Raw genomic sequence first — 27,698 nt, 5'->3', positions numbered from 1 at the left:
CTTTCGAGCTGCTCGGTTGGCAGGAGCAGGGACCGAGCAACGGGAGCTCACCCCATCGCGGGGATTCGAACCGCCAACCTTCTGATCAGCAAGTCCTAGGCTCTGTGGTTTAACCCACGCCGCCACCCGCGTCCCTGATTCCATGGCAGTTACATCCCACTGTTTTCTCCAGGTGCTATATGTATGGTTCTCCCCTTCCCCATTTAATCCCCACAACAGCCCTGTGAGGTGGGTGACACTGAGAGGCAGCTACTGGCCCCCCAAGGGGGATTTGAACTCGTCTCCCAGGTCCCCGTCCGACACTCTAACCACTGCCCCACCCTGGCGCCTGTCCCTCTGCAGTCTCCCTTCTCTCCCCCTCTCACTACCCAGACACGGCCAGGTCTGGGGCAAAGGAGATCAGGGGCGGCTGAGGGATTCAAACAAACCTCAAACATTCTGCTCTGCCTGCTGCTTCTCCATCCCATAACTCCTAAGCTCTGCAGCTCACCTTGCTTCACCTGCGGAGGAAGAGGGCCCTCTCACCTTTGCCTCTCCTACCGAGTCCCTTTCTTCTCTGAACAGCCCATGACCCCAGCCTCTCACTTCATGGCAAACTTGCCTGGTTGAAGGAGCTTTGAAGACATGCTGATTCCAGAGGATTGGAAGTGTCTAACACACAGTTTAATAAACATGGGTCTGGCAACCAGTTTTGGCAACCCAACTCTAAATCAAATGTCAACACTTATGGAATCCAGGAATTTTGGGCCATTTGGCACCCACAAACTTATAAGAATGTCCGTGTGTTCAGAACACACAATGTCACCAGAGGTGGAATAAAATGCTTCCTAGGAAAATCCCTTTGACTGCTTCTGTGTTTCCTTTCAAAGGCAACTTCACTAACAGATAAGAACATATGATATTTATTGCTGAAATATAGGAACAAAGCAACATACTGTATGCTACAATACAGAATACACAAGCAAGCGGAATACATACATTTGTATGCAATGTCTCTGAAGCATGTCTCCCCCCCTCCAGCTGCTCTTTCAGCCCCCGGGGACCCCCTCTTGCTGGGACCGGGCTCTCTGCCCTGCAGCCCCCCACCTCCCACCCCCGCAGCCCCCACCAGAGCTGCCCAGGGGTCCCCAAGAGAGCCAGGCGGGACTCGACACCCAAGGGTCCCCCGATCTGGTCCCTCCCCCGCCCGGACGCCCCTTCCCAGCCCCGGAGCCCCAGGCAGGCAGACGGGCTCCTCCTCCCGGACACGGGTTCCCCTTTCCCACGCACACGCGCCCAGTCCCGGCTTCTTCCCGGCCAGGCGCCCCTCCTCTCGGCCCTGGGGCCCCGCACCCTCCCAGGCCCCACCAAGGTCCCCCCACCCATTCCGGGGCCAGGCGGGCCCAAGCGCGGCCTCTTCCCCCGGGAGGGAGCAGCTCTGCGCCTGCGCAACGCCCGGCGCTCCTCCGCGCCCCGCTCGCCAAGGGTTAAGTGGCACCGAGGTGGCTTCCTAGAGAGGACAGGAAATGATAGCGAGGACCGCTCCCCTCTGCGTCACTTCCTGCAAGAGGGTCTCCTCCTGGAGAGCGGCCTCGCCCGCGGGCCTCTGGTGGGTCTCCTCTCTGTTCCGCCTCGGGGAGAAGGGGGAGGGGGGCATGGGGGGGGCTGCAGGGAAACCCGTGGAACTCCCTCCCCCAGGAGCCGGGGGCCCCCGAACAGGGCCGGGTTGAGCTCGGAGGAAGGTAATGGGGCCCTTTCTCGGCCCAGCTGTTCTGGGGCCACAGCAAATGGTCGCTGCTTTTTGCACTGAATATCCGCAAGATGGTAATTGACGGACCTCATCGGTATCTATGAGTGTCCAGAGGAGGGCAACCAAAATGGTCCAAGGCCTGGAAACGATGCCTTATGAGGAACGGCTAAGGGAGCTGGGCATGTTTAGCCTGGAGAAGAGGAGGTTAAGGGGTGATATGATAGCCATGTTCCAATATAGAAAAGTATGTCAGATAGAGGAGGGAGAAAGGTTGTTTTCTGCTGCTCCAGAGAAGCGGACACGGAGCAATGGATCCAAACTACAAGAAAGAAGATTCCACCTAAACATTAGGAAGAACTTCCTGACAGTAAGAGCTGTTTGACAGTGGAATTGGCTGCCAAGGAGTGTGGTGGAGTCTCCTGCTTTGGAGGTCTTTAAGCAGAGGCTTGACAACCATATGTCAGGAGTGCTCTGATGGTGTTTCCTGCTTGGCAGGGGGTTGGACTCGATGGCCCTTGGGGTCTCTTCCAACTCTAGGATTCTAGGATTCTATCTCAAGCCATTTGCACTTAGCAAAATATGTATTTTATCAAAGTCATTGTTGAACTGAAATACAATGAGGAAGTATATTAATAGTGAAATACAATGAAGAAGTATATTAATAGTGAAATCATCATTAAGCTCTAACTTAAAATGATTTTTCTTCATAATGCAAACACATTGGCATAGGGCAACAACAAAAGTTCCTTCAGAAACACAATTTACAAAGACTCATAATCAAGTCTCTAGAAACTTGTGATAACATGAAATAATAAGAGGTGTAAATATATGAGGCAAACTACTAATAATTATAAATAGCTTTATTAATATGAAATTAAGTGGTATAACCTGTACAATGCAATTGTAGTTAATACAATGTGTTTTTATATAATATCAATGCAGTATCACCATAGTAGTCCACACTGTTCATTGGGACAGCAGACTTTTGTACCCTGTTACACTTACTGAGTGTAAATGACAGTATTTCTAGTAATATATCACATTCATAAATAATACCGATACTATATATGCCTGTACATCAAAAAATTATTAAACAGGACTAATTGTATTAATGCATCTGCCCAATACCCATTCAGCTGTATAATTTTATCATGATTCATTGTATACTGTGGATTCAAACAGTACACAAACATGATCTAAATTACAGTACTTTGCTTGCTTTTGCCAAAGCAAAATCACTGATGATATCATCAAACGATAAACCTCATAGCTTGTCATTTTCTGTGCACATGATGCTGAGGTAACATAATTTATCTTGAAACTTTGTTGTTCTAAATTCATTTTTTATCCTCTTCAGCTGAGAAAAGGATCTTTCTCCATGGCAATTTGCATTCATCATTCAAATGAACATTCTCAGAATTGCTTCTTCATTAGGGAATGCTGACTGGAGCTGGTCATTAAATGCCCCAGGAATCCAAGGCAGGAGAGGCCCTCCTGGAAAGGAAGCAAGCGGAGGGTGGGCGCGAAAGAGGCAAGCCCCACCCTTGAGTGATGAGAGTTGCTAGGGGACCCGCTGACAAGGAGGATGGAGGCCATGGGCGTAGCCAGGAATTCGGGGGGGGGGGGCAGCCAAAGCATCTGCTGGCGGGTGGGGGGGGGGGAGAGAGAACCTAAATTAATTGTGTGTTTTCAAAGCTTTTCAATATTTTTTAAGGATCTAGTGGGGCAGCTGGATGGTGTCTCTTAAGAACTGTGAGCATCCTTAACAAACTACGGTTCCCAAGACTCTTTGGAGGAAGCCATCTTGCTTGGCAGATGGTTAATGTATTGGTTTGAATACAACCAAAAATGCAGGATAGAACATAGTGAGCAGAGAACAGAGAGCATTCCACATGGCAAAGCCCTTGTGGTTGTGCTTAGATTAAGAGTGAGTCATGGGCCTTTCTCCTCTTCCATTGCCAATTAAATAATATAAAGTGTTGGTCTGTTGATGAACTTAGGCCCAGAAATGAACTGGCAACCAATGCAGGTATTTTAAAACAGGAACTACATGTATGCCAAAGGATTTTCGTGGGTCTTCAGTGAGGAGGGGTAGATGCCACCTGTCAGGCTTCAGGGAATCCCATCCCTCCCCCAGTGGCCAGCCAAGAAGTCAATAACAAGAAGAGTTCCTACTGAGTCCTTTATTCAGTATTTACAGAGAGAGACTTTGAACAGCGCCTCTTCATTGCAGTAATGGCGTTTTCTGAGTAAAGTCCCACCCCTCTGTCTCTCCTCTTCTACGTCATCCCTGCGTCGGCTGATCTGTGCTTCCTGTTCTCCGACTCTCAATGCATGCTGGATCCTGGGAGAAGGAGGGTCAGGAATGCTTTCTGAAGACACACAGTCTGTCAGCTGTCTCTCCCCTGGTGCTGCTTCTTCCTCCTGCTGCTCTCCCAATATTTCCTAGCTTCTCCCCTCTGCAACCTCTGAACTATGACCTTCTGCAAACCAGTGTTGTCAATCTATACAGTGGTGCCCCGCAAGACAAAAAACTCGCTAGACAAAAGGGTTTTTCAGTTTTGCGTTGCTTCGCTAGACGAATTTCCGTATGGGCTTTCTTCGCAAGACGAAAACGTCTTGCGCTTTTTTTAAAAAGCCGCTTGAAGAGGCGCAGTTGCGACGGACCGTGCTTCGCAAGACGAAAAACATTGCAAGACGAAAAGACTCGTGGAACGAATTATTTTCGTCATGCGAGGCACCACTGTACTGTCCTCCTCTTCTCGGGAAGGTTCAGGAGGAGGGAAGGGGGTCTCCAGCATTCCTCTTGGGTCCAGTTCCTGACACCACCTGGAGCCTGTTGGAGAAAAGGTGGGATAGAAATGCCATTAGTAAAAGAGGGAACCCAGTTGAGAACCCAACCGCTGCATTTGGGGCCAGTTTCTGAGGCGTCTTCCAGGGCAGTTCCACCCAGAGGGCCTTGCAACCATCCCATTGGATCCAGAGCAGGAAGTCCCATGGCCACATCCTGTCTGTGCCAAAGGGACAGTGGCTGGAGCTAGACATGGGCCCTCCTGCTTACCAAGCCACCCAAGCAGATATGGCTGGATTGGGGTGAAGCTCTGGACTATGAAGTGGGGTTGCGATACAAATGACTCACTTGTCATTCACAGTTATGAATTCTTCCTCCTCCTCCTCTTCCCACGCTTGCTCAGGGAACATTCTTCTCTTGGCTGTGTATTGATCTGATAATAGAAGAATGTGTTTGATTCGTAGGATTTGCTGCACCTTGCACTAGAACTTGGCAGAGGACCAAGGGGCTCCTTCCGATCTCCTGGAGGTGTCCTGAGAACAGAGATGGATGAGCAAGACTCAGCTGGCCCTGAAGCAGGAAGAGGCCATGCCATGGAAACGGGGAGCAGTGGGGGATTCTGTGAAAACTCTGTGCAGAAGATCCTGGGTGAGGAGGACACCCCTTGCTCAGAGGTGCAGAGCCAGCAGCTCAGGCAGTTCTGCTACCAGGAGGCCAAAGGACCCCGAGAGGTTTGCAGCCAACTCTACCACCTTTGCCATCAATGGCTGAAGCCAGAAAGACACACGAAAGCTCAGATGTTGGACCTGGTGATCTTGGAGCAGTTCCTGGCTGTCCTTCCCCCGGAGATGGAGAGCTGGGTGAGGGAATGCGGAGCGGAGACCAGTTCCCAGGCGGTGGCCCTGGCCGAAGGATTCCTCATGAGTCAGGCAGAGGAGAGGAAGCAGGCAGAACGGCAGGTGAGATAGACTTTCCTCTGGATACTCCCAAGGGGCTCCAAAGAGGAGGGAGAGTATGCCAAATTATTTACTAATGGCCCATCCTTTTTTGGAAATCTACTACTACTGCTATTGCTGTTATTGTTGTTGTTGTTGTTGTTGTTGTTATTTTAATACCACACCCATGTGGCTGGGTTTCTTCCAGCACATAGAAAAGCATAATAAGACATCAGATGTCTTCTAAAAGTTATGCAGTTCTTTATCTCCTTATCATCTGATGGGAGAGTATTCCACAGGGTTGGTGCCTTGTTCCCTGTAATAATGATGATGGTGATGATGGTGATAATTTATTGTTTATATCCCGCCTATCTGGCTGGGTTTCCCTAACCACTCTGGGTGGCTTCCAACCAAGTATTAAAAACACAATACAGCATTAAACATTAAAAATATCCCTAAACAGGACTGCTTTCAGATGTCTTTTAAAAGTAAGGTAGTTGCTTATTGCCTAGACATCTGATGGGAGGGCATTCCACAGGGCAGGCACCACTACCGAGAAGGTCCTCCCTGGTTCCCTGTAACTTTGCTTGTTGCAGAGAGGGAACCAGCAGAAGACCCTCAGAGCTGGACCTCAGGGTCCGGGTTGAACGAAGGGGGTGGAGACGCTCCTGTGGGTATACTGGGCCTTTGAGGCCGTTTAGGTCTTTGAATTGTGCTTGGAAACATTCTGGGAGCCAGTGAAGATCCTTGAGGACCAATGTTTCATGGTCCTGGCAGCCAACCCCAGACACCAGTCTAGCAGAAGCAGGAAGCAGCTTTCACCTCTCTTCCCCGAAAGCGCTTGCCTCTGCCATTCCTTCTCTAACCCTTCTCCCCATTCTCTGTTTTGAATCCTTGTTGCTCTTTCAGAGGAAGGATCTTTTGGCAGAAATGGGTCTTGATTCTTCTGAGGCAGAGAAGACTCCGTTGGACGCCAGAGTGAGGCCTCTGGGTAAGGAGGAAGGAGTGTTTTCTCCCCTGTTTTGTCACATTCTCTTGGTTTTGAAACTAATCTGTGATTTCTTTGCATCTTTTGAGGGAAGACACCTGGAGTTCAGAGCGGGGGGAGAGATGTATTTTTGCACAACTATTATATGAAATGGGTATAAATGTACAAATGTACTCAGCAGGGGAGACGTTTACTGCAGCTGGTTCAATTCCACAGTTTATGATCTCATCTCTTCCAGCAACGCCTGTACATTAGTCCAAATTGAGCTTTAATTGACAGGAGAACCTCTGCTTCTTAATGGCAGCGAAGGAGGGTTTTCGGCAGGCGAAGGGTGTTTGCACTCAGCGCCTTCCTGCCTCTCGCAATCCATGCCAGAGCCGGAGCCTGGTACCGAGACAAACTGGGAGTGAAGCCCGTTCCCCCCTGTCCCTGGGGAAAACTTGCAAGGAGAATTACCCTCAGTCATCCTTCTTTTTCCTCTGCCAACGATCTTCCGCTGCCTCCATTAAAGCAGAGCGGAACCGGAAGCTAGTAGGGGAGACTTTGACAAGCCCCATCTGTACTTAGAGATGCACTTACAGTTTCCCACTTACCTTTGTCTCTCCCAGGTGACGGAATGATGCCACCAAGACCTGCTCCTTCATCTTTTCATGGTGGTGGAGGGGAGGCAGCAGCTGTGGACCCAGATCAGGTAGGGGGAAGGAGCCTTGTGGGGAAGGACTGCTTGGATGCAGACTGGCTGGACACGGATGCAGAGGAATGGTGGGAGGAGCCAGAGAAGAGGGAGCTGACTGGGAGGAGGAGGAGGAGGTGTCTGAAGCTGGAGAGGGAAGAGGGCTCAGGGAGCAGAGGGAGTCTGTGGCAGAGAGCAGCCCAGACTCCGAGGCAGAAGCTGCAGCAGGAGAGAGGAGGGATGAGGAAGGCAGAGAGGGGTCTGGCCTCTGTAGAAAACAACAGAGCCAAGTGAATGTTCTCTAAGAGGACAGCCTTTTTCCTTTTCTGTTAGGATACAGTTTGCTTTGAAGATGTAGCTGTCTATATCACAGATGAGGAGTGGGCGTTGCTGGATCCTGACCAGAGAGCTCTGCATCAGGAGGTCATGGAGGAGAATCGTGGGATGTGGGACTCTCTCAGTAAGGCTCCCTATTGGATCATCCTATCTGTTTTGTAATTTTATATATATATATATATATATATATATATATATATATATATATATATATGCAGGTTTTGGTGTCTTCGGGTGTCTTCCCGTGTAAGAGTTGGGGTGTCTAGGCGACGTTTCGACGAGGTCTCACTCGTCATCTTCAGGCTGGTGCTTTCGGCTTCTTATTACTGGAACAGAGCAGGATCTCAGTGTTTGAGATCCTATAAATACCGTTGAGGGGGTGTGGTGTATAGCCTCCAACGTTCTGGGCAGAGAGGAAGTTCCCAGGTTAGTGTGCCTTTTCTTCTTTTGTTCATTAATTACTTGAGGGATATCTTGAGTGATTTCTTGAGTGATATTCTGAGTACCACTTAGGAGGGTCATTAGGTGTGGATTAGTTGCTAAAGCAAAACTATCAAATCTACTCCAAGACCCTACCTACCAACCTATAAAAACAGATCCCACCACCTATCTGGAAAATACCACCAAATCCAAAATAAAAGCCTCTCCTATCAGTGAAGAAATCCAGCTAAGAATCATCCCCAGAGAAAAATCATCCAGATGCCCCAAACTCTACGGTCTCCCCAAGATACACAAAGAAGGAACACCACTCAGACCAATAGTCAGCTCCATAGGCTCACCTCTACAAAATCTCGCTAAATTTCTCGCTAAGCAACTTCAGCCCTATGCAGAATCTATCGCTTCACACGTTACAAACTCCTTCCAGTTCATAGAAACAATAAAGAAGCAAAACCTACATCCCGATGACCTACTTGTGAGCTTCGATGTTGTATCTCTCTTCACACAAGTGCCCATTAATGAAGCCTTGACAGCCATTCAAAACAAATACAATCCCCCCGAATACATCCTGGACCTGACCAACCACTGCCTAACCAACACGTACTTCATCCACAATGGACAAAGATACAAACAGATAGAAGGAGCACCTATGGGATCACCCCTCTCACCGGTCATCGCAAATCTGTACATGGAACACTTTGAAACCAATGCTTTAGACAAGTCAGAACACAAACCCAAACTTTGGCTCAGATATGTTGACGACACCTTTGTAATTTGGCCACACGGGAAGGAAAAACTAGATAGCTTCCTCACACATCTCAACAGCCTACACCCCAAAATACAATTCACTATGGAAATAGAAGCCAACAACCAACTTCCCTTCCTTGACGTCCTAATCTACAAAAAACCTGATGGCTCCCTAGGACACACTATCTACCGGAAAAAAACACACACCAACCGCTACTTACATGCACAATCACACCACCACCCTGCACAAATAAACTCCGTAGCCAAGACTCTCATCTCCAGAACCAAACGCCTGGCTGACAAAGACCACTTGACAACTGAGTTACAGAATCTCTCAAATGTGTTAATCGCCAACGGATACCAGCAAAACAGGGTTACGAAGCTAATCCAAAAAGAAACACCCCCCAAAAACCAAGACACAGAAGAAAACAATGGCATGGCCCTCCTTCCTTATATCAAGGGCACTACAGATAAAATTAGCAAAATCCTCCATAAACACAATATCAAAACAGCCTTTTGCACCAACCAAAAAATAGCCAATATCCTCAGAAACCCAAAAGATAAAATCCAGTTAGAAAACCAAGGGGTCTATGAAATACCCTGCAAAGTCTGCCCAGCCACGTACATTGGACAAACAAACAGACGAATAAATGCACGTATCGCAGAACACAAGAATGCCGTCAAAAAAGAAGAAAAAACTTCCTCTCTTTACCAACACATGAAAGAAACAGGACACGAAATTAATTTTGCAGATTCCAAATTGCTCTTTAACATGGAACATCACCACAAGAGAATAATCATGGAAGCCATCGAGATAGAGAAACACCCTCACAACATGAACAAGCGTGACGACACGTCCCGCCTGCCAGACATCTGGAAATTAGCCCTCCCCACAAAAACCGACACCAGAACCAGAGGCACACAGAACGCCATCTCCAATCAACCACACCAGACCCAAACCCAGACCCTCTCCACAGATAAATTACAGACACCATCCAGTAGCCAAACCATAGTGGCACCTCCGGATGCTGCACCCCCCTGCAATCCCTACACAGATCTGGCTGGCACAGGGCACAAAACCACAGCTCGCCCCTATACACGAAGCCAAGCCAGAGCACAACTAAGTGCAGTACAGCCATCTTCTCAGAAAAACTCTTCACAAGGTCAAGAGGTCAAGACACGAAAGCTTTAGCAACTAATCCACACCTAATGACCCTCCTAAGTGGTACTCAGAATATCACTCAAGTAATCACTCAAGATATCCCTCAAGTAATTAATGAACAAAAGAAGAAAAGGCACATTAACCTAGGAACTTCCTATCTGCCCAGAACGTTGGAGGCTATACACCACACCCCCTCAACAGTATTTATAGGAACTCAAACACTGAGATCCTGCTCTGTTCTAGTAACAAGAAGCCGAAAGCACCAGCCTGAAGATGACGAGTGAGACCTCGTCGAAACGTCGCCTTGACACCCCAACTCTTACACGGGAAGACACCCGAAGACACCAAAACCTACATTCCTGTACCCGTGAAAATCTACGAAAGCACATGTCAAAGCTGCTTCAAGATCCTAGCTCACAGAGGATCACGCTAGCCAGCGGTCATTAAGTAAAAGTCTTTATTGAATTACAGTTTCCATTCTCACGCTGCTGTCTGCAACTCTACGTCTACTAGCTAGATCGGCGAGGCTCCGTCTGAGTCTCCGCCCCGTGCGCACCAACTTAATATCCTAGCCTTGCTCCACCTTTTCCTCCTGACTGTCCTCCTCTGGGTCCCTCTACCCCCCGGGGCTTCTTCCTTCCGGGATTCTTCTGACGCTGACCCGGACCCTTCTGCCTCCTTGCGCCGGGCTTTAGGACCTGGTTCCCTTTCGGGGCTGCTCACTGCGCCGCCTTCCTCTGCATTTGAACTTGGCGCGCGCGCCCAACCTTCCACTTTCCTCTTAACCGTTTCTTCGCTCCCCGATGGAGGTGTGGCCACTCCTGACTCCTGCCCTCCCTCCTGTGGTGAGCTGCCAGCGCTTCCCCCCTGGCTCCTTTCCTCTTCCCTACTTCCTGGCGGTGACGCTGGTCCCGATTTCCAGCTGCTCCCCCCTGAGTCTCCTCTGGCTCTATCTTCCTGGGGTGCCTCTCTAGATTCCCCCCTTGCCCTGGCCACTGGTGCTCCTTTCTGTGAATCCTCTGATTCACTGGAAAGACTGGGAGATCTCGGGTCGTCGTCATCACTCATCCTTTCCTCTGTCTCCTCCCCTTCGCTCTCTGTTTCCTCCCTTGCCCGTGCCTCTGCACCTAAACCCCTGACAGCACATATATATATATATATATATATTTGCTTTCGTAGATTTTCACGGGTACAGGAATGCAGGTTTTGGTGTTTTCGGGTATCTTCCCGTGTAAGAGTTGGGGTGTCTAGGCGACGTTTCGACGAGGTCTCACTCGTCATCTTCAGGCTGGTGCTTTCGGCTTCTTGTTACTAGAACAGAGCAGGATCTCAGTGTTTGAGTTCCTATAAATACTGTTGAGGGGGTGTGGTGTATAGCCTCCAACGTTCTGGGCAGAGAGGGAGTTCCCAGGTTATTGTGCCTTTTCTTCTTTTGTTCATTAATTACTTGAGGGATATCTTGAGTGATTTCTTGAGTGATATTCTGAGTACCACTTAGGAGGGTCATTAGGTGTGGATTAGTTGCTAAAGCTTTCGTGTCTTGACCTCTTGAGCTTGTGAAGAGTTTTTCTGAGTTTTTCTGAGAAGAGTTTTTCTGAGAAGATGGCTGTACTGCACTTAGTTGTGCTCTGGCTTGGCTTCGTGTATAGGGGCGAGCTGTGGTTTTGTGCCCTGTGCCAGCCAGATCTGTGTAGGGATTGCAGGGGGGTGCAGCATCCGGAGGTGCCACTATGGTTTGGCTACTGGATGGTATCTGTAATTTATCTGTGGAGAGGGTCTGGGTTTGGGTCTGGTGTGGTTGATTGGAGATGGCGTTCTGTGTGCCTCTGGTTCTGGTGTCGGTTTTTGTGGGGAGGGCTAATTTCCAGATGTCTGGCAGGCGGGACGTGTCGTCACGCTTGTTCATGTTGTGAGGGTGTTTCTCTATCTCGATGGCTTCCAAAAAAAACAAAAAAAAACACACACCAACCGCTACTTACATGCACAATCACACCACCACCCTGCACAAATAAACTCCGTAGCCAAGACTCTCATCTCCAGAACCAAACGCCTGGCTGACGAAGACCACTTGACAACTGAGTTACAGAATCTCTCAAATGTGTTAATCGCCAACGGATACCAGCAAAACAGGGTTACGAAGCTAATCCAAAAAGAAACACCCCCCAAAAACCAAGACACAGAAGAAAACAATGGCATGGCCCTCCTTCCTTATATCAAGGGCACCACAGATAAAATTAGCAAAATCCTCCATAAACACAATATCAAAACAGCCTTTTGCACCAACCAAAAAATAGCCAATATCCTCAGAAACCCAAAAGATAAAATCCAGTTAGAAAACCAAGGGGTCTATGAAATACCCTGCAAAGTCTGCCCAGCCACGTACATTGGACAAACAAACAGACGAATAAATGCACGTATCGCAGAACACAAGAATGCCGTCAAAAAAGAAGAAAAAACTTCCTCTCTTTACCAACACATGAAAGAAACAGGACACGAAATTAATTTTGCAGATTCCAAATTGCTCTTTAACATGGAACATCACCACAAGAGAATAATCATGGAAGCCATCGAGATAGAGAAACACCCTCACAACATGAACAAGCGTGACGACACGTCCCGCCTGCCAGACATCTGGAAATTAGCCCTCCCCACAAAAACCGACACCAGAACCAGAGGCACACAGAACGCCATCTCCAATCAACCACACCAGACCCAAACCCAGACCCTCTCCACAGATAAATTACAGATACCATCCAGTAGCCAAACCATAGTGGCACCTCCGGATGCTGCACCCCCCTACAATCCCTACACAGATCTGGCTGGCACAGGGCACAAAACCACAGCTCGCCCCTATACACGAAGCCAAGCCAGAGCACAACTAAGTGCAGTACAGCCATCTTCTCAGAAAAACTCTTCTCAGAAAAACTCAGAAAAACTCTTCACAAGCTCAAGAGGTCAAGACACGAAAGCTTTAGCAACTAATCCACACCTAATGACCCTCCTAAGTGGTACTCAGAATATCACTCAAGAAATCACTCAAGATATCCCTCAAGTAATTAATGAACAAAAGAAGAAAAGGCACAATAACCTGGGAACTCCCTCTCTGCCCAGAACGTTGGAGGCTATACACCACACCCCCTCAACAGTATTTATAGGAACTCAAACACTGAGATCCTGCTCTGTTCTAGTAACAAGAAGCCGAAAGCACCAGCCTGAAGATGACGAGTGAGACCTCGTCGAAACGTCGCCTAGACACCCCAACTCTTACACGGGAAGATACCCGAAAACACCAAAACCTGCATATATATATATATATATAGTGTTAAATTTTTATTGGGTTTTCACAATTTATATAGACACACACAATACACAATACAGACATAGAAACACAAAGACAAACATATATATCATATATATAAAAATATATATATATTTCAAATCCTTAATTTCTTAACCACTTTCCCTGACTTCCCCACACCTCCCCTTCTTGCATCCCAATTCCAGTAGTTAACTCAGCAAGTTCTTGTCTTCAACTTTTACCTTATTAATATTTTACCTAATTCTTCTTAATTAACCAAATTTAACTTATAAACCTCGATTAAACCACATTACCCATCATTTACGTCCTTTTCTAAGGTCGACCCAAGTTCCCTTCCACAAATTTCCCAATTTTTTATATTAATTACAAAACATCGAAAGCAACATATAATTATACACCCTTTGGATCCAAAACTTTCGGCCCCCCCTTTCCCGGTTTCGATCCCCCAAAAATATCCATCAATCTATCAGTTCTCAGCCTGGGTCCCTCACATCCGAGGCCCTCAAATCTCTCTCAGTCCCTCTCTGCCGGTTTTGTTGGTAGTCCTTTATGTTGGACATCGAGTCTCGGAGAAGCTCTGTCCCAGTAGGGTCTATTTTTCTTCCAACCAGACCTCCATATTCAAAAGTGGAGCCCAAATTATGTTTCTTATTCCTTTTAAGTCCAAATGTCCCTAAAGCTCCAACTTTCATCTTAATCAAATTTGTAATCCATAGGTCTTCCGATCTCCCCATGGGGAGATCTCTCCAATCTTCATTCTCAAATTCAAACCAAATTCTCATCATCCAGGTCTTGTTTTCCTTGTAATCCATTTTTGCAGGCCTCTGGTCGTCCTTTTTTACCTGCGGCATTTCAGCTCCTCCTTCCCATTCCTCTGAATCAGCACATATCTCTTCTTGTTCAGCTGCAAAATCTTCTTGAGTTAAGTCCTCGGCACAATCAACAAGTTTATTTACTTTAAAATTCAAGGTTGTTACATCTGTAGCCAAAGCTTCACTCTGATCTTGTAATTTTCCCAAGAGAAAGAACATTCTATCCAACTCAGCCTGTATTTTTCCATCTGCAGCCATTGTAATGTCTCAGAACCCCCTCTAGAGGGATTCCGGTTACTTAGTATTCTTTCTCCAACAGTCAAGTTACTTTGTTTTTATTTCTTCTTTATTTTCAACAACTTGAAGTCAAATGTATCAAAATTAGCCAGCAGAAATAACAAAAGGCAAATTTTTCTAACGTTGACAGCTCGTTTGACAGCTGTCAAACTCTTTATATCTCCTCAACAGGCTCTCTCACGGATCGCTCCCGGATCCCGGGGGGTTGCACGTCAGCTCCTTAAAGTTAGTTCTTATCCTCCAGCAAAATACTTCTAATGCCAAATCGTGAAATTAATAACTTTTGTCTCACAAAGAGAAAAATGGTCTCTCGACCTTAGTTATCCAATTCTTGCTTTAAATTGTCTGCAGGACGGGGGGGCGGACTTCCTTTTAACACCTCCCCCGATCGTACCGAATTCAGGAAAAATAGATTTTTAAGTCCAATTTCCGTACTACTCGCGGGTTGTTACTTTTGTAATCCAAATGCTCAAAGGAAGAAGTCAGCGCTCTCAGGCCATGGCTTGCGGCTTCACTCCGTAGAAGAAGCGGCCTACTCTCAGCACCGCGCCACTCTCCGTCCCCTACTCCGAAGCCTTTAAAAAGGCTTCTTCGCGGGTCGGGGGGGCACAAATGGTGCCCGCCGAGTCACCAAGTCCACAGGCTTCAGCACCTGTGGTTTCTGAGGGTCCCTGCGTCGCTGCCGCGGCAGGACCCGTCTTCCGCGGAGCCAATTCCCTCCGGAGCTCGGAGGGAATCCGCCATTAACTTTTTCGCGTTAACCTGGAAGTCCCTGTAATTCAAGATATATATCTAGGTGATGAACCTCTGATATTCCGATGGGGCTCAACAGCGCCACTCACAGCACCTGGGGTGCTAACACTCCCACAGCAAACCTTGGATGGATGGCTATTGATTGTTTTCCCTGTGAATATTCTTCCTCCAGTTCTGCCTTTTAAAACCCTGACCAGGATGTCTGAACTGCCCAGGCCTTCTTAAATGTAGGCTTCAGAGTGATTTGAGGTGTTGAAGTAGCTTCAGTCAAGTTTTTTGCTTCTGTTCTTGCTTTTGTGTCTCTCATTGGTTGACCAAAGAGTCGACTGACATTGGAGATGGGACAGATTCCACAACTGGACCAAACAAACTCCATCCCAGAAAAGAGCCAGGCTTTTTGAATCTCAGGCATTGAACATCAAACATTTAAAAATTCCCCATACAGAGGTGCCTTCAGAAGTCCTCTAAGTTGCATAGTTATCTCCTTGACATCTGATGGGAGAGCGTTCCACAGGGTGGGTGCCCCTACCGAGAAGGCCCCCTGCCTCGTCCCCCGTAACTTCTTGCAGTAATGTAACATTTAAGTAAGGGCACTTGAGTAATAATAATGCTGATATGACAAGTTTCTGCTGCATGCTGTGATGTCAAGAATTTATGAAAACATCCAAATTGCTTTAAGGTGATGCACATCATAATTATATTTTTTAGCCACTGAAGAAGTTTAAATTTGGCAGCTGCTACACACATTTGTTCAATACACAAAGAGTATTTTTCAGCACACAGAAGTTCATGTTTGCCATTTTTGTTCCCCTACTCTTACATCGCCCACTACAAGGCAGCTGACTTAGACCAGGCCTGTCCAGTGTCAGTGTTCCCAAATATTTCACCAGCTCTTAAAATTTGTTTAGAATTATTACTGCATATTGAACTGCGTGAAAAGGACAGTAGTGACTTTGAAAAAGTATGGGAACCATTTACAACATTCCTACAGAAACAAAACAAAAAAAATGGACTCGGCAGTTTACAGCTTTATTGATAGAGAAAAAGAAATTTTACAATGTGTCAGGGCTGCCACTCAGTCCCAGCTCACATAGGACCACGTTAGCCAGCGTTCAGGTTAAAAGAGTCTTTATTGGATTACAGGTTCCATTTCCAAACTGCAATGTGCAGCCCTACTTCTTCTAGGTCAGACCGGCGAAGACCCGTCTGAGTCTCCGCCTCTAGCACACCAGCTTAATACCCTAGCCTTGCTCCACCTCCTGCGCCTTTCCTTCCGTCTCTGGGTCCTTCTGCCCCCCGGGGTCTCTTCTTTCCTACTCTCTTCTGACGCGGACCCCCCTGACCCTTCCGCCTCCTTGCGGCGGGCTTTGGGACCTGGCTCACTCTCTGGGCTGCTTACTGCGCCAGCTTCCGCTACATTTGAACTTGGCGCGCGCGCCCAACTCTCAACCTTCCTCTTGATCGTTTCGTCGCTCCCCGAGGTGGGCGTGACTACTCCTGACTCATGCCCTCCCTCCTTCTGAAAGCCTCCGGAACCCGATATCTGGTCCCCTTTCTCCCCGCTGCTCCCGGCTGGGTACGTGGGTCCCGATCTCCAACTGCTGCTCTCTGATCCCTCTCTGGACCCTTCTTCCTGGGGTGTCCCCCTGTTTTCCCCCCTTGCTCTGACCGCTGGCGCTCCCTTCTGGGAATCCTCGGACTCACTGGATAGGCTCGGTGATCTCGGTTCGTCATCCCCACTCATCTTTCCTTCGTATTCCTCCCCCTCGCTCTCTGTCTCCTCCCTTCTCTGCGTCTCTGCTCCTGAACCCCTGACACAATGTGACAAAATATTATTTTATACAAATAGCAGAATGTAATATATGAGGTAATAAACCAGAAATGGAAGGTGAGGGAAGTCAACAGGGTGGGGAGAAACTGGAAAATGAATGTTATTGATAGTGGATATTTGTTACGAGAAAAAGAAAACCAATAAAAATTATTTTAAAATAATTACTGCATATTGAACAACTTAGCATATTGAATATATCTTAATTTTGGACAGGGAACTTTCCAGCATTGGCCACCATTTAAATAATAATAAAAGTACATTTTATTCATGAAGATAGTACAGATCCATATTTAAATTTGAACAAAAAGATGCCACCAAGTTAAGCTAAAAATAGTTAAGAGAGAAAACATCTAATATTCAATTTGATTTGTTTATGAAAGTAGACATTTTTACAGAACAAAATGAACATTATAACATCTAACTCCCTTCAGTTCTTTCCCTGTCACAAACCTTAATGAGCATTGCTCCATAATTTTGAGCTGCACTTCTTCCCTGGACTCTAATCCGTTTGCCTCTGAGTTTCAGGTGGTGATAAATTGGAAATGAAGAACAAGGGAGAGCACAATGAATTTCACACAGTGGAGGAGCCATATCAGGATTCAGACTGTGGAGAGAGCTTCAGTCAGAGCTCCCATTCCTCTTCCCATCAAAGAAATCCCCTTGAGAAGAAGCCCTATCAGTGCTTGGAATGTGGAAAGAGCTTCACCAGGAAATTATATCTCACTTCCCATCAAAGAATTCATACAGGGGAGAAACCCTATCAGTGCTTGGAATGTGGAAAGAGCTTCACCTGGAAAATAAGTTTCACTTCCCATCAAAGAATTCATACAGAGGAGAAACCATATCAGTGCATGGAATGTGGAAAAAGCTTCAGGAGGAACTCAGATTTTACTTCCCATCAAAGAATTCATACAGGAGATAAACCCTTTAAGTGCTTGGAATGTGGAAAGAGCTTTACTTGGAAAGAAAGTCTCACTACCCATCAAAGAGTTCATGCAAGGGAGAAACCCTTTAAGTGCTTGGAATGTGGAAAGAGCTTCACCTGGAAAATAAGTTTCACTTCCCATCAAAGAATTCATACAGGGGAAAACCCCTATCAGTGCCTGGAATGTGGAAAGAGCTTCACCAGGAAAGAAAGTCTCACAGCCCATCAAAAAATCCATACAGGGGAGAAACCATATCAGTGCGTGGAATGTGGAAAGAGCTTCAACTGGAAACTGAGTTTAGCTTCCCATAAAACAATCCATACAGGGGAAAAACCGTATCAGTGTGTGGAATGTGGAAAGAGATTCATTAACAGCGCCAATCTCACTTCGCATCAAAGAATTCATACAGGGGAGAAACCCTATCAGTGCTTGGAATGTGGAAAGAGCTTCACCTGGAAAATAAGTTTCACTTCCCATCAAAGAATTCATACAGGGGAAAACCCCTATCAATGCCTGGAATGTGGAAAGAGCTTCACCAGGAAAGAAAGTCTCACAGCCCATCAAAAAATCCATACAGGGGAGAAACCCTAACAGTGCGTGGAATGTGGAAAGCGCTTCAGTCAAAGCAACAATCTCACTTCCCATCAGAGAATTCACACAGGGTAGAAACCATTTCAGTGCCAAGAGTGATTGGAGGGATTTATGAAAATCTGGTCTCATTTTTAAAGTTCTTTAAAAAACCATTTGAGCTCTTAAAAGGACTGAGAGTTGGCTAAAAAAGCTAATAGCAGGACAGGTTTGGACAAGTTTGCTTCTCTTCGAAGGAAAATATGTCTTCTACTGTGAGACAGTTAAAGAGAATTGGATTACTGCAACACAACCACTCTTCTCTGGACATCTAAATTGCTGTGTCCTCTTTGACACATTGTTTCTTTTTTCTTTCTTGTGGTTCCTCTCTTAAAGTAATTATTTGGTTAATTCGAATCTTAATTTGAGAAATTGGATTTTATGTTAAACAGCTTATGTGTTCTGGGTATCAGGCTGGATGGAAGAGAGAGGGCTGGAAAAGTACAGGAAACAGGATCTCTTAGGAAAGAGTTATTCTGTGGCCTTGAGAAACTGATAAGGGGTTGCTGGAAAAGGGAGAGTGAGATTTTGACTATGGCAGTTAAAAAACAGTTAACACCAGGCCTGAGTAGAAGATCTTCAGAGCAAGACCCAGGGGACAGGTCCCCATCTGAATTGGTGGAACTTTTTGCTGACCTAAAAAAATACCGGACTAAAGAGATGAAGGAAAAGTTGGAGAAGCTATTAGCCCGGATTGATAGAAATAGTGAAATGGTGACAAATTTGACCACTAAAGTAGAGACACTGACAAAGAAAACAGAAGCACTTGATGTCTACATGAAAGGAAGGGAGGAAAAATCTAAAAAGCTGGAAAGGGAGACCAAAAAAATGGAAATCAGAATAGGAGATGCTTAGGATAGATGTGGATTGTTTGGGTGGAAGTCAAGAGGCTTTTTTGGGCGCTTTGGCAATCCTTGAGATGAGACAGAAAGCCCAGCCTCTGAGACGGAGAGGAGGAAGGAGAGCCAGGCCTTTGAATCTTAGGCAGTGAACCCTGTAGTAACAATAATGATAATTTTGTTATTTTTACCCTGCCCATCTCCCTGGGATGCTCCAGCCACTCTGGGCAGCTTCCAAAAAATATAAAAACATAATGAAACATCAAACATTTAAAAATTCCCAATACAGAGGTGCCTTCAGAAGTCCTCTAAAAGTTGCATAGTTATCTCCTTGACATCTGATGGGAGGGCGTTCCACAGGGTGGGTGCCCCTACTGAGAAGGCCCCCTGCCTCGTCCCCTGTAACTTCTTGCAGTAATGTAACATTTAAGTAAGGACACTTGAATAATAATAATGCCAATATGACAAGTATGTCAGGAGTGCTCTGATGGTGTTTCCTGCTTGGCAGGGGGTTGGACTCGATGGCCCTTGTGGTCTCTTCCAACTCTATGATTCTAAGTTTCTGCTGCATGCTGTGATATCAAGAATTTAAGAAAACATCCAAATTGTTTTAAGGTGATGCACATCATAATTATATTTTTTAGCCACAGAAGAAGTTTAATTTGGCAGCTGCTACACACATTTGTTCAATACACAAGGTGTTTTTCAGCACACAGAAGTCCATATGCTTTCCATTTTTGTTCCCCTACTCTTACATTGCTCACTACAAGGCAGCTGACTAAGACCATGCCTGTCCAGTGTCAGTGTTCCCAAATATTTCACCAGCTCTTAAAATTTATTACTGCATATTGAACAATTGAGCATATTGAATATATCTTAATTTTGGACAGGGAACATTCCTTCATTGTCCATCATTTAAATAATAATAAAAGAACACGTTATTTATGAACGTAGTACAGATCCATATTTAAATTTGAACAAATTGATGTCACTGTTAAGCTGTGTTAATCTTTTAAAAACTTAAGTGAGAGAAAACAGCCAATACTCGATTTGTATATGAAACTAGACATTTTTACAGAACAAAATGAACATTGTAACATCTAACTCCCTTGAGTTCTTTCCCTGTCACAAGCCTTAATTAGCATTCCTCCATAATTTTGAGCTGCACTTCTTCCCAAGCCTCTAATATGTTTGCCTCTTAGTTTCAGGCATTGATGAATTGGAAATGAAGAACAAGGGAGACCACAATGAAATCCATACAGTGGAAGAGCCATATCAGTATTCAGACTATGGAGAGAGCTTCAGTCAGAGCTCCCATTCCTCTTCCCATCAAAGAAATCCCCTTGAGAAGAAACCCTATCAGTGCTTGGAGTGTGGAAAGAGCTTCACCTGGAAAAAGAGTTTTGCTTCCCATCAAAGAATTCATACAGGAGAGAAACCATATTGTTGCTTGGAATGTGGAAAGAGCTTTAGTCGAAAGGACAGTCTCACTTCCCACAAATCACATCATACAGGAGAGAAACCTTATCAGTGCTTGGAGTGTGGAAAGAGCTTCATCTGGAAACAGACTTTAGCTTCCCATCAAAGAATTCATACAGGGGAGAAACCACATTGTTGTTGGGAATGTGGAAAGAGCTTCAGTCAGAGGACCAATCTCACTTCCCATCAAAGAGTTCATACAGGGGCGAAACCCTATCAGTGCTTGGAGTGTGGAAGGAGCTTCACCTGGAAAGAAAATCTCACTTCCCATCAAAGAATTCATACAGGGGAGAAACCCTATCTGTGCTTGGAATGTGGAAAGAGCTTCACTAGGAAAGAAAATCTCACTTCCCATCAAAGAATTCATACAGGGGAGAAACCCTATCAGTGCTTGGAATGTGGAAAGGGCTTCAGTCGAAAGGATAGTTTCACTTACCATCAAAGAATTCATACAGGGGAGAAACCATTTCAGTGCTTGGAATGTGGAAAGAGCTTCACCTGGAAAGAAGGTCTCACTGCCCATCAAAGAATTCATACAGGGCAGAAACCCTATCAGTGTTTGGAATGTGGAAAGAGCTTCAGTCACAGCTACCATCTCGCTTCCCATCGAATAATTCATACAGGGGAGAAACCATTTCAGTGCCAAGAGTGTGGAAAAAGCTTCAGACATAAGAGCAGCCTCACTTCCCATCAAAAAACTCACGGTGGAGGAAGACTAGTAGTGTTTGTGTAGAGATTTAATTTTAGGAGGCATTATTATTTTTTAGATTTACATACTGCCCTTCATCACAAAATCTCAGGGTGGTTCACAAAATAAAATACAAGGTAAAAGCATGAATAAATAGCTAAAAGAAAAACAACACAGCAACACCACCTCTCCCATAAACACTTAAAACGCTGTACAGTGGGAGACTTCTGGTTTCTGCAGATGGCGGTCGGAGTGCGAGTTACTGCAGAGTGCGAGTGATCGCTCTGACACTTGAGCCCCATGGAGCAACAGGGAGAAGCACTAAGGCAGAGTGCGCAAAAACCCCTGAGAGGGTTCTCCAGGTGTGGAGGGTCCAGCAGCCCGCAAAAGCTTCTCCAGCTGCCCTCGATTCCTCTGCTGAAAGGCATGGGGAGTGGGTGTGGGGAGCAGTGACGGAGCCAGTGGTCCTGGCAGCAGCGCAACTCCGTGGGAGACAAGCCTCCACTCTAGGCTGAAGCAGAGATTTCCCAAAACTACTTACAGCCGATGGGAAGGTAAAGAAGATTTTATAAAAGATTGTATTCGACTAAATTCGGCACCAGACAGAGAAATAAAAAGGACGTTCGTCCCCATCTCCTAGGTAATAGCCACTGCATTGGGAAAGTTTGTAAGTGGGAAAGTTACCAGCTTATTTGATATAAATGGACAGCAGCTTGCTGATGGGAAAGTTGGATTAAAAGCAACCCAAACCCATTCTCATTTCTTATTGGATTTATAATTGTGAACATGACCTTGCATCCAAGAAACCTGATGTCTGCAGGAGAACACCCATTAAGTGGAGTGAGTACCTGGAAATACTTGTGAGTTTGGCAAGGCACACTTTGATCGGAGGGATTTTGGAAAGTCTGGTTTCATTTAAAAAAAAATAAAAAATTGTCCAGTAGCACCTTAGAGACCAACTAAGTTTGTTCTGGGTATATTATTTTGTGTGCATGCACACTGCTTCAGTTGGAGAATTATTAAAAATTTCTGGGAAAGGATTTATAATGAACAGAAAAAAATGTTTAAAATGACCTTTGTTTAAAAACCAGAAGCTTTCTTAATAGGTTCAATAGATGCTGAACTACCCAAAGAACAGAAGATATTCATGTATGCTACAACAGCGGCCCGGATCCTGTTAGTTCAAAGATGGAAGGAAGAAACTTTGAAGAATGGCGAATCAAACTTATGGACTATGCAGAGATGGTGAAACTAACAACAAAGCTCAGAGACTATGATAATGAGAAATTCAAAAAAGAGTGGGAAACATTTATTGTATATGTGCAAAGAACACTAAACAAGTTGAAACATTACAGCTTTGGACTAAACCCTTGCAATTACCAGAAATTTGGATAATTTAGGATATAATAATGGATTAATAGTAGATATGGATATGCAGAAGAATTTGGTGTATATAAGGAACCAGAAGTGGGAATGGGGGGAAGCTTGAAGATTTTAAGAATCTCAGTAGAGATAATGATGAAAGGATAAAGATACACATATGAAGGTGGGGGGGGGGGAGACACGTATTTTCAATGTTAATTGTGGAATCTTGTTTTGTGGAAAGTAAAATAATAATAAAAATAATGCTGTACAGTGGGGGTGTAGCTTGCTGCTGAGTCGAATTGTGGCTTGATTTCAAGTCTCCAGCACCCTCGGAAATGAAACTCCCCTGAACGACTGCAAAATCAGTCCTTGTCACCTTTCTCAGTACACCCCCTAAAAGGTAATGCTGTAATAATAATAATAATAATAATAATAATAATAATAATAATAATAATAATAATAATAATTTATACCCAGGCACTCTGGGCGGCTTCCAACAGAATATTAAAATAGAATAATCTATTAAACATTAAAAGCTTCCCTAAACAGGGCTGCCTTCAGATGTCTTGTGTGGCCCAAAAAGTAAATTAGTAAATTAGAGAGGTTTATAATTTGGACAAAAAAATTGGTTTCCAGGTGGAAAAATCAAAGTTAGAAACAGAATTGTTAGAACCTGTAGTGGTTGGGAGTTACTCGTGCGTAATCCTGCCCCGTTTGAGCATCGGATTGCCTGGTTAAACCCTCCGGACTGCACAGCCCATCTCAGCGTGGCTGCCCTTAGTCACTCGTAGAGTCTGTCTGTGGGCATTTCTTAAAGCGCTGCCAACATAAGAGTTGTTTGACGCTTAAGCGTCTCCTCCTCTCACTCCACGGGAGTCTCCTGCGCAGGGTGGGCGTGGGCAGCGGGGTGCTTGGGCTCTCCTCACTAACTTCCAACGAAGAGTCCTGGAGCCCCTGCACCTCCCTGTCCTGTTGCTCTCCTGGATCTCTGGTGTTACACTCATTCTCTTCCCCTCTTTCCCAGCTGAGTCTCCCCCTAGCGCTAGGACCTTCTGCAGAATCAGAGACCCTCTCCTTCTCCCGTGCCTCTGATGTCAGTTCCCTGACAGAACCCAATGCTAAGATACCTTCAAGAATGTATAATCTGCTGTTGAAATGGAATACTGAGGAAGAAATGGTAAAATCTGCAATGATAAAATGGGCACAAGACATAGGTCACAATATCATGTTTGCTGACTGGGAGAAGTTGTGGACCACCGGGATTAAATTTACGGCATTTAATGCCTTAAGAGAGAATATTATGAAAATGATGTACAGGTGGTACATGACTCCAGTCAAGCTTGCAAAAATATATCATTTGCCCGATAACAAATGTTGGAAATGTAAAGAGATTGAAGGTACATTCTTTCACCTTTGGTGGACATGCCCAAGGATCAAGGCCTTCTGGGAAATGATATATAATGAACTGAAAAAGGTATTTAAATATACCTTCCTGAAGAAACCAGAGGCCTTCCTCCTGGGCATAGTGGACCAACCGGTGTTAAAGAAGGATAGAACCTTTTTTATGTATGCTACAGCAGCAGCAAGAATCCTCATCGCAAAACATTGGAAGACACAAGATCTACCCACCTTGGAAGACTGGCAGATGCAACTAATAGATTACATGGAGATGGCGGAAATGACTGGCAGAATCCGAGACCAGGGAGAAGAGTTGGTGGAAGAAGATTGGAGGAAATTTAAAACTTATTTGCAGAAGTACTGTAAAATTTTTGAATGCTGATGACATTGAAATGAATTGCAGGGGCTCTAGCAACAAGGTAAAATGTAAGATTGGATTAACAATAGATAAACTAATAGGACACTGTCAGAGCCGCTTCCAGGTCCCAGCTCACAGAGGACCACGCTAGCCAGCAGTACTGTACAAAAGTCTTTATTGAGTTACAGTTTCCATTCCAAAGCCGGAGCGCGCAGCTCTATGTCTTAGAAGCTAGACCGGCGAAGCTCCGTCTGAGTCTCCGCCCCCTGTACACCAACTTAATACTCTCGCCTTGCTCCACCTCTTCCTTCTTTCCTTTCTCCTCTGGGTCCCTCTACCCCCCGTGGTCTCTTCCTTCCTGGACTCTTCTGACGCTGACCCCCCCAACTCTTCTCCCTCTTTGCGGCGGGCTTTAGGACCTGGCTCTATCCGGGCTGCTTACTGCGCCGCCTTCCTGTGCATTTGAACTTGGCGCGCGCGCGCAGCCTTCAACCTTCCTCTTGACCGTTTCCTCGCTCCCCGAGGGAGGTGTGGCCACTCCTGACTCCTGTCCTCCCTCTTGCGGAGAGCCGCCCGATCCCGATACCTGGGACTCCTCCCCCCTGCTGCGCTCTGGTGGGGACGCTGGTCCCGATTTCCAACTGCTGCTCTCTGAACCCCCTCTGGTCCCTTCTTCCTGGGGTGTTCCCCTAGGCGCCCCCCTTGCTCTGACCACTGGCGCCCCTTTCTGAGAATCTTCCGACTCACTGGAAAGACTCGGAGATCTCGGTCCGCTGTCGTCGCTCATATTACCTTCGGATTCCTCCCCCTCGCTCTCTGTTTCCTCCCTCTCCTGTGCCTCTGCTCCTGAACCCCTGACAGACACGAATTTGCTGAATTAATTATTAAAAGGGATACAAGAACGGGAGACGTGAGGAAGTCAGGAAAATAAGTTAACTAAAGATGAAATTAAGAAAGGGAATTTTTCTTTTTTTCTTTTTCTATATGTGTTTTTCTCTTTTTTTCTTTTTTCGTGTTTAAAGTGTGTATTTTGTAACTTTGTATTTTCTCTGTCTTTGTATTTTTCTGAACTTTTTTATTGTTAAAACTTAATAAAATATTGATTAAAAAAAACAAAAAAACCCAACAAAAAGTAAATTAGTAAGGCTTGTCTGTAGTATAGGCTAAGTAGGCTGAAGCCTAGGTCCTCTAAATCTAGGGGGCCTCAGCAGGCAGTCTCCCCTCTCACCAAATTGTGAACCCAAGACTTCATGTGAGGGCAGGGCAACTTGGGCCCAGCACCTACGAGACTCGGGGCCAGCCAGTGGAGCCCTATTTGAAACTCTGGGGCCCAACTTGAATTTTTTTTGTGGGGCTCTAGTTCACAGCCAGAATCTGCAGAATCTTAGAGATAAGGTCATTTTCTGTAGGTCATTTTCACAAGGTCAGCAAAGCCCTTCAGAAATCAGGCCTGTTATTGAGTTCCTGTGCAAGTTTGTACAGTTCACCTCTGGATTTTTTAAGGAAAATTAGAGATTTTGATGAGCTTGAGAAACAAGCAAAAGCCACCTTGCCAAATGTTAACTACAAAACAAGGAGACAAAGAGTGAGGGAAAGGCAAAGAAATGACAGAAGTGCACCTGATGCCTTAGGCTTAGATGCACTTTCTTAGAGAGAGAGGTTTGGGATAAAATCCTTTATTCCTATATAAGTTGCACTTAAAGCCAATTTTAAAAAGTACTGTGTACAGTGATGTACATTTTTTTTTTCATTCTTGCTATTCTGATAGTATCTAAGCAAGAAATTCAGTAAGGTGTTGAACCGTTATCAAATTCAAAGGGGGAAAAATCAGATGGCCTTTCCTAATGTGGAAACAATCTTGCAGCTATTTCTTAGCTTTATGGTCCCTAACTGCTCAGGGGAGAGGAGTTTTTCGAGACCCCAAAGAATTAAAAATGAATTAAGGGCCATGATATCTCAAGAGAGGTTGTCTGCACTGAGCATTCTGTACATTGAAAGTGACAAACTTAGATAAACAAATTTTGACGACGTTTTCTGATATCCTTTAGAGGAGAAAATGTGAACTACTGAATTTTAAAAACCCATCATCATCCTTGGCTTCATTCAATTTTGTTTATAACACTTTTCCATTTTCTACTAGTCATGAGGGTGGGTGATTGGGAGCTACTCACAAGTGGAGTAGCCGAGGGCCGCTCTTCATCTAAATCCGGCCCTGGGTAGCCACCTTCAAATATCTTAAGGGCTGCCACATGGAGGAGGAGGCATGCTAGTTTTCTTCTGCTTTGAAGGGTAGGGCTCAAAACCAGTGGCTTCAAGCTGCAAGAAAGGGAATTCTGACTAAACAGAAAAAAAAACCCTGACAATAAGCTGTTCAGCAGTGGAACAGACTCCCATGAGAGGTGGTGGACTCTCCTTGGAGGTTTTTAAGTGGGTCCCATTACTTCCATTGTAGCCTTATTGGAGTTCACCGATTGGGTCTGCGTTGCTCCGTGACAGGAGGAAGGAAGTCAAAATGACACCGAGTTGGTTCAAAGAAAGAGTTTATTCTGCTCTCCGGATAGCAGAAGGCACTTGCGTGGTGAGTCCACAGCAAGTCCAAAGAAATGACAAGTTTCATGCAGTATATATACCCTCCAGGCACCCTCTCCCTTCTTCCAACCACGTCAGCTTGTATACGTAGGTTGACATCACATATGTTCCTGCTCCGGCACTCTTAACCATAAAAGGGATTTCCTTCCTGCACTCCTGACCATAAAAGGATATTCCTGTTCCTACTCCTATCTTGGAGCAAGAGGTCACTACTTCCGAGAACATGCTCTGGCGTTAGTCCGAGACTTGGGTCTCTGCGTCATTTGTGGTCAGGACCTAAGATATGTCTGTGTCTGTTCTACTGGTAAAGTCAAGGCCAGTCTTGACGTCAAACTGATAAGGGAGAGAGCTGTGTTCTTGTTTTGCATTTGCTCAACGGCTAAAGTTTATGCATTTTAGCTAAGGAGAAATGGGGATTTTGGTGCAGTTTAAAAACTGCCTGCACAGTCAGTTTTGGGTTTGGGAAACCCATTCCTTCATTCCCTACTCTTCTTTTGGACAGCCTTTCGGCTCGTCCCAAGGTACTGGACGGTATTCTCGTGTCAGTGCTGTAATCTGGGGCCGAATCATTTGTAACATCATTTTATGCATCATATTTGCAGGCATTGCGTTAAGCAG

The 27,698-nt window shown here is 45.5% G+C and overlaps 1 protein-coding gene across 1 annotated transcript in view; it reads left to right on the top strand.

Moving 5' to 3' along the window:
• Nucleotides 1-672: 672 nt before the first annotated feature.
• Nucleotides 673-27,698, top strand: part of LOC308590086 (uncharacterized protein) — a gene marked incomplete at its 5' end in the record, with an annotated part of 46,362 nt that continues 19,336 nt past the window's right edge. The window contains 6 exons of the mRNA XM_081199744.1: nucleotides 673-681; nucleotides 1,079-1,588; nucleotides 4,985-5,479; nucleotides 6,365-6,446; nucleotides 7,052-7,134; nucleotides 7,450-7,576. Coding sequence (XP_081055870.1) covers nucleotides 673-681; nucleotides 1,079-1,588; nucleotides 4,985-5,479; nucleotides 6,365-6,446; nucleotides 7,052-7,134; nucleotides 7,450-7,576 — 1,306 coding nt within the window. The remainder of the gene's footprint in view (nucleotides 682-1,078; nucleotides 1,589-4,984; nucleotides 5,480-6,364; nucleotides 6,447-7,051; nucleotides 7,135-7,449; nucleotides 7,577-27,698) is intronic.

Source organism: Podarcis bocagei (genome assembly GCF_964188305.1).
Source record: "Podarcis bocagei genome assembly, chromosome: 7".
Lineage (NCBI taxonomy): Eukaryota > Metazoa > Chordata > Lepidosauria > Squamata > Lacertidae > Podarcis > Podarcis bocagei.
Note: the sequence above shows the minus strand (reverse complement) of the source record. Positions and strands in the feature narration are given on the sequence as shown.